This window comes from Epinephelus fuscoguttatus, linkage group LG24 (genome assembly GCF_011397635.1).
Source record: "Epinephelus fuscoguttatus linkage group LG24, E.fuscoguttatus.final_Chr_v1".
Classification (NCBI taxonomy): Eukaryota; Metazoa; Chordata; class Actinopteri; order Perciformes; family Serranidae; genus Epinephelus; species Epinephelus fuscoguttatus.
Window position 1 is genome coordinate 15364806 of NC_064775.1, and position 7966 is coordinate 15372771.

Sequence of the window (7966 nt, forward strand, 5' to 3'; positions counted from 1 at the left end):
AGTAGGAAAGCCCCCCACGTCATTTCCACTTGTTTCCCATTGTCCAATCCGATGATTTGAGAGGCGGGCCTTCTGCGATGGTCATGACAACAAGTATACAGTTGATAAACAATGAAGGGGGAACTGGTGGTAGCGGCTGCTGGATACCCAGAGCTGTACGACTTTATCCTCAGCCTTTCCATATTAGTAACTAGCCACTAATTACAGTGAAAATACGCAGGTAGTTTTAGCTTGCCAAAATAAACAGTAGATTGATTACACGGGATGGTTAGAGTAAGGCGGGGATGGGATGGTTGCCTGGCAACAATAAGGTGCAACATATTAAATTTTCTAAAACACACACAAAAAAAAGGCAGTGCAGTGCGCCTCACGTTTGCAACCTTCTTCTGGATATAACCCCTTACGCTGAGTTCTAAGTAGAACCCTCTGAAAGGGTTACCAATGGAAACTTGGAAACCAAAAAGGGGTCTCCTATGGGCACAAGCTGAAGAACCCTGTATGATTCAGGTTGTCACTTTTATTTCTATGAGTGTACAGAGAATATTTACCTTTTTTTCACTACTATTCAGAATAATTGCTAAAAACGTGATCATCAGTATGCTTGCTGCTGATTCACTAATTGATTCATCAACTACTCGTATCAGCTCATGAACCCACTGCGAACCTGAACCACACGCTACAACACCATATCCACCTATTCTGGATAATAAGGAGCAACTTTTGCAGAAAAATAGCCGCTGACATTTAGGTGAGTGGCAGCTGCCCTCTCTTTCTTTTGCCTCTGCCTCTGACCTCAGGGCCATGTTTACCGTGATTATTATCATTAATAGACTGAGCTGTATGCGGAGGAAAGATATGAGTCCAGCCACAAGCTACACTTGCAATCAGTAAGGTTTTGACAATATAAAACCAAATATTAAATAATGAGTTTGACTAGTATGTGTGTGGTAAATGGTCAGTTAATTTGTGGCTGGTAGCAGGTCCCAATCCTGTCTTCATAAATTTTAGTGATGTGGTGAATCTCTTGTTTTCATTTGGATCAATATCTGTGGTTTCCAACCATCCATTCATCCAGTTTCTACATGTGCTCATTCTGTTCAGGCTCCTGGGTACAGTGGTGATGGAGAACCTGGAGCATTTCCCGGCATGCACTGGGCAAGAAACACCCTGAACAGATTGCCAGGTCTATCACAGTCAACCTAACCTGCATTTCTTTGTTTTAAAGGAGCAGGACATCTGTGTAAAAACAAGGAAAACACACTAACTAAACACTGAACGCATTCTTGGACTGCCTTCAGAGTTTAAAATCTGTCGTTCATGGACCTTAATTCCACCGCCATTGTCTTGCCAATCTCCCCACCACTACAAACAATTTAATCAACCGCTGCATTATAATCCTGGATATCCACAGTTTCAATCTATTTGCAGTGTTGTGTGTACAGCTTATCCTACTGTACACAGTGTCTAATTCTGTACTGGGATACTACGATCACCATGCCTGTTATGTAAAATCCTCTCTGCTTTTGTCTCCCCCTGTGCAGCATGATCATATAATCTGTTTTATTAACATTTTATCTGCTCTTTTACTGACTCACCTATAGTGGCTGTAAACTGTAGCTGCCACCTTAAATCTCCTACTCCAGCGCTACATAGTGTCCCCTCAATCCTACTGGTTTCAGGTGGAGTACAAAGAAGCATCTCTGCCAAACCTCTGCATCCCTCCAAGATTACATAACTTCCCTTGGCCCTTGAGCGGCGATGGCAGCGCTGTGATGGCACAGAGACATGCCCAGGTTGAACAGTGGTGTGTAAAATTGATGGCAGCACATCTGGAAATCTCTCAGCTATCAGTGTAAATACAGTGTGGTCACAGTTTTGTGTTTTTGCAGGCAGAGTACAGGCAGAGTACAGCGTACTACCAGCCTGCACAGTAGTAGTAAGACCACAGGAGGATACAAACTCTTTCTAGGTAAGTCTTGCATAAAATTCACACTTACTAACTACCACTACATATTAGCATCCAAAACAACCCTCCCCTGGGTATTTAATGGTGACCTATGAACCCTGCAGCGATGCAGAGCAGTGACATACCATCAAACCTGCTCCAACATACCAACACATCCCACACCAGTATCCAACCTCCTGACCTGCACCAAAGTGCATTCATAAATACCAGCACATCCTTCCCCCTCAGCATGTTTACAAATGCCATCCCACAGCAGCAGCAGCACCAGCAGCACAGCCTCTACAGTACTACTCCATCTACACCCCCAACCTGCCCTAAATGACTTGACCACTACACCCCACGTCACCCATTCACATCCACAGACCTTGGTCAGTTGTGCTATCTTCTTGCTCATCTTCAAATGCAGGTCTTGAGTGTATTCCAGCGTCAAACTCCCGTCGTAAAACATGCTGGACGTTGGAGAGGGGGTATATTTGGTGTTGCTAGTCGAGGTGTTGTACGGAGGCTGCCAGCCTGCCCCCGTCGCCATTTTCACGGGGAATAAACCCAAACGCGACGCTTTCAATTGCAATAAAATGGAGCAGCGGCTGCTACGCGTTAAATCCTCCCATTGTTGTGTTTGTGGTTAATCTTCCGTTTCAGCGACACGGAGAGAGAAAGATGGGGAGCAGGGACAGCGGGGCGCGAGACCGTGCCGTCGCACGCATCCGCAGACGGGCGCGAGCGCTCGGAAGGATGAGAGAGGCGGAGACGCGCGCCAGATGCTCAGCCAATGGCAGGTTCAGTGGGCTGTAATGCAGCCCTCTATGACTTGTTCTTCTTATGTGGATGCTCAACTGTTTCATTACAGTCAGAGAACAGCCGACATGTTGATGAACACGAGCGTGTCATGTTTTCAGCCTCAGCAGTATGGAGACAGATTTGTCTCAATATTATTTGTGTAAGGAGATCGACAGTCCCTGTGTCAATATGTGATCTGTTATAACAATAATAATGAAAAAAAAAAACTTTCACAATTATAAAATTAGTTTTGAAAAGTCAGAAATTGTTTTGCAAGTATAAAGTGGATCTGCAAATTCCCAAATACCACAAATAAAAAATATCTGTGAATACATTTATTTAAAATTATTTAATATTTAATTCAAAATACTGTCAGTATCTTTTAGGAATTCATTTTTTATGCTTGTGAATTTGCACACTGAATCTATTTTTTTTCTTTTGATGGGATTTTTCAAATTTGTGTATTTGCAGATGTGTTTTATATTTGCACAATATTTTTGTGCATTTACATTTTTTTCATTTTTGTAAAAGTTTTTTTTTTATATTTACAGATTACACATTCAACACAGATTGTCATCTCCTCGCACAATTAATATTAAGACAAATCTATCTCCATACACAAGCCTTAAAGCAATACCTTCGGATGTGAAGTTTAAAAAAAAAAATTTCTGTATAAAATTGTAGATATTACAGTTATTGTTGTGAGCTATTGTGATAAAAATTATTGTCAGGTAATTTATTTGATTTGTTTTTAATTGTCTGATTTTATTTGCCTCTTTGCAGTCCTAAAATATTTGGATTGTGCTTCAACCTTGTAAATTTGCTTTGTAACTTTAAAAAAAAAAAAAAAAAAAAAAGTTCCGCATAAATAAGGTTTATTGTCGTTGTTGCTTTTATAAGAAGATAATGTTTGAACTGGAAAAAGGTTACAACATTTTGTGTACGTGTGGTATTACACAAGAAAATTAGCAAAAATTTTACTAAACACTACACTGATTCTGAATGTCTGTAATTGATTTATTGTTTAAAATATAAAGTTATTTTCTCCTTTATTTAATTAACCAAGCAATATAACTGACAGTTATTTCAAAACTTACAAATAAACACGTTGCAATAAAAAATGAATATGTAGTTCAGGTAACAGCTATTAACGTAAAGGGGACTGCTGCTAGTCTCCATTCATACCTTACTGCATTACATCACTCTGTGGATGCTGAAGCTGTGATTAATCCTGCACTGACATCTGCTGGTGATATTTATGAACTGCAAAATAATTATTAAAGGATCAGTTCACCCAATCAGCAAAAGACATAAAAAATAAAGAAAGGCCTTGCTGCATATTAAACATTGACATCAAACATGTTCGTACTTCTAGTGGTGTCTGGGCATGTTTTTGGTTTATAAGCAATATTTTTGATATCAGTCTCGGTTATTCCTGCTTCCACTGCAACTTGATGGAGGTGAGTGGAGTTTGTGGTGCTCACAGTTATTTTTCCAAATGGGTTTTATCGTATATATGATTTTTTCATATATTGTTTAGACCCAAATATCCTATTTCTGTGTGTCAATAAAGTAATAAACTAACTGTATAATCCTCAAACACTGACAACCATTTTCATTGGAACACTCTTTAAAGATAGCTTCTGTGTTTTTCAACAACAACTGTGTTTTGAGTCTGGTGAGTTTGATGATGGTGATTGTTTCTGGTGAAACAGAAAGCAGCTTACATTTTAACAAAAAGGTCTATCTGTAAGCATTTTTTATATGTTTCCAGATACAACAATCATAGCCTGTCAGTGGTAAAAAAAAAAAGCACTTTTAGTGACAGAAATTGATAGTGCATATGCGTTGAGTGGTTACACTGCAGCCCCCGAGCCACTGCCAACTGCAGCATTCTCACTTTACACTGAACCAGTTTCAAAACTTGTTATTCCCATTAGTCACTTGGACACAAAAACATAGGAAAATGTAGAATATCAAACTTACCTTTGACTCCAAAGTACTAGTCCCTATGAAAAATGAATGACTGCACAGGTGTACATAAGTCTTTATGTGCATGTGTATCAAAGATAAGGTCATACATCCCCTCCTCAAAAGATACATTATAGCATTGCTACAAACTTGAGTCTCCAGGCTTGACAATTTCGCTTTATCAGTAGAAACTCCAGTTAGCTCTCTCCACAGACCAATCTATGACTGGTGTAACAGTTACAACTAATTTTACATCCCTTTGTGCCAAATTTGGGTCTAGACACTATTTAAAGTGCAGCACTGATGTCTCTGCTGAGTCCTCTTGAGTGCTTTGATCAAACAGCAGAATGCTTTCAGATGTGTTCACAGGATACAGCCTGCGATGTGACTTTCCATCCATTTGGCTTAGTACTAAATCAAATACATGTGCTTCTGATGCCTCCAAATAACTCAAGATACCAGAACTTATATATCATCATATATCCCTATGGTGAAAGGGTTAAAGTGTTAGTCCACCCAAATCACAAAAATGATACACTTTTTTTAATTTATTGATAGTGTGCTATCCACCATTTTGGTTTTATGCGTTGAGGGTTTGAGACATAGGATCCTGTTGTCCTGAAGACAGAAGCTTTTCCTGAGCCTCTAAGTGCTGGCATGGTATAACTGGTGCCTTCTTCCTGACATTAACAGTGAGAAAAGGCCATTAACTGGGTGGTTGGGGTTCTTAATGCCTCTCCTGGCCTTATTTTGCTGCACCTGGTGTATTCATCTTTCAGGTAGAGCAGCACCTACAGTGTGTTCAGCTGAATGAGCCACTCTTTGCAGGGTCTTGCAGTCTGGTGCTTCCTTCCCTGCTCCTTCCCTAAGTCCACTATCATCTCCTAGTACAAGAGTAGGTTGTTGTCCAGACACCAGCGGGTCAGGTCCTCAAATTCCTTCAATCTTTTCATTGTTATCTGTGATCAGGCCCACCATAACTGTGTCATCAGCAATCTTCATGATGGTGTAGACCTCAAAAGTGGCTACACAGTCGTGCATAGGTGAAGATTTCAGTGGGGGCGCAGAGGTAATGTCCTCCTAAATATTAAGAATGTGTGCATTTGTATGCCCCAGTAGATAGAAGATATTTAAGCCAGAAATTGATTCAGAAAAGGCACATATCGGTGCAAGAAAATCCACCAAAATGCAGGATATTAAGTGTTTGAAACAAAGTTGAAACATAACCTATGCCTATGCAGTTGTGTGTGAACAGGGAGTATAGCAGGGGGCTCAAAACGCAGCCCTGGGGTGCTCCAGGGGTAAAGGATGAGGGTGGAAGAAGTATGTCTACCCACTCTCACCACTTGGAGTCTGCCTGTCAGGAAGTCAAGGGACCATGTGCGCAGTCAGGTGTTTAATCCCAGCTCCTTGAGCTTTTTGACAAGCCTGGAGGGAACTATGGTGTGAAACGCTGAACTGCAGTCAATAAACAACAATCTCATATGGCTCCCCTTTCTTGTCTCGATGAGGTAGGGTGGTGTGGAGGAGGTGTGCTAAGGCGTCTGTGGTGCAGCACTGGATGAAGCTTGACAACAAATCAGTGAATCAATCCACTCACAGGCTGACAAATGCTGCTTTTCTCAGACTAGATGGGGTCTCCTTTTTATTGTATCGCCATATTTTAGCTTTAAGTTGCACTTTTTTATGTCTAAGATTCTCTTTTATGTCTTTTTTTACATATTTAATGCACATTGTTGAAGGTGTTGATACATTACCAAAAACTGCTTCTCTGTGACTGTTATGCACATGACAATAAAGAGTTTAAACTTCTGGGTGCAGCTGGAGGTGCAAACAAAGTCAATGACCAGGCAGAGTTTTCAAAAAGTGACATTTTGCATCACTGGAATTCTTTAATTTCCCTTCACTTCAGCTGTATGTCCTGTAGAGGGCGCTATTTCCTTACTAATACAACCCATGGCCTCCACTTGATATTAAAATATGATCACTGTTCATTCTTTCAACATCATGGCCACAGTGCAAGAATCCAGTTTTGTTACATCAGGCTAGTAGTCTTTATTTTCCCCAGCTACTGCACCCTGACCAACACCACCCCAGACCCCTTTCCTCCACCTTGCATCTCCTCACTTGATCGAGACCGTTCTGCCGCAATGCTTTAGTGAAGAGCTCACCACTTCCCAAGCGATGGCACTGGCAGGTGTGGACAGCTTAATTTAGCTTAGTTTTATCTGCAGACAGTAGCTCTGGGCTTTTGTTGCTCCCGGCATTGAGCCCGCTCGGCTAAAAGCAGTGATGTGCAGACACAAGCTTCAGTTCGTTGTTGACTCAGCTGCTTTGTTTTCTTTCTTACTGACTCATAAATAAACAATAAACAACCAACTTTGCTCTTGGGTAGTTTACTGTATAACAGTGCACCAAACTATACGATGGTCATGTTTTGTGTGCAAAGGCTCAACAGCTGTAGTTTACATGCAGTAGAGGATGAAATAAATTGTTTCCCTTTGAGATGTTGTGAAGTTGAGGTCTACTTAACTTTCCACTGCTGGGAATAACAAGCCCGTCAGGAATCCTGAGGCAGCCATAGTGCAGCTGAGTGTGAAAACGTCTCCACCTTCAGAAAAAGCACCTCAGGATTTTCAGTTTGGATACAAATAAAGTGTTTTTCTAACCAATTTCTGTGCTTGAATGACTCCTGAAGGCTTGAAGCGACAGAGGTCTGCCTGTGTGAGATTAGTGTTCCCCTCCAGTTCACTTCACAGTGACAGCCTCAGCCTGTCCAGGCCACACCCAAAGGGCACATCTGCGGCATGAGGACATTTAATATGGACTTTACTAAGCTGTAAGCCACATCCAACACTGTTTCAGTTTGTCTGGATTCTGAGTGGGTTTAAGTATAGCATTATTGGTTTTGTCTGTGGTTAGTGTCATGGAGGAGCTAGGATGATATAACATAAGCCCTGTGTTTCCTTAGTTTCAGAGGCCCAGCATAAGACACTAAACAACAAAACCATTTGTTTTTACCAGGTAGTTGCTGTGTTTCAAGCAGCTTTTTAGGCATACCAGTCACAGTTTTTCCTATGTCTGTTAAGCCCCCAAACATCTGTATTTTTTAAGGGCCATCACTGTTTTCCCTGCAGCATTTTAGCCCCCAAACTTTGGGTGTTCTTTACAGACTCATCGCTCTTTCCCTAGCTGCATTTTAGCCACCAAAGTTGGGTGTTTTTACGGACCGCATTGCTCTTTTCACCA

The 7966-nt window shown here is 41.1% G+C and overlaps 1 protein-coding gene across 4 annotated transcripts in view; it reads right to left on the reverse strand.

Moving 5' to 3' along the window:
• The window catches only part of LOC125885191 (protein FAM184A-like), a 70500-nt gene extending 67719 nt beyond the window's left edge, over positions 1-2781 (reverse strand). For 2 of the 4 annotated variants that reach the window (XM_049570721.1, XM_049570719.1), the window contains exon 1: positions 2331-2779. In XM_049570721.1, the coding sequence (XP_049426678.1) occupies positions 2331-2495 (165 nt within the window). In that variant the 5' untranslated portion in view covers positions 2496-2779. Of the gene's footprint in view, positions 1-2330 lie in introns of all 4 variants that reach the window. The other 2 variants (XM_049570722.1, XM_049570720.1) reach the window with 2 other exon arrangements.
• Positions 2782-7966: the final 5185 nt, after the last annotated feature.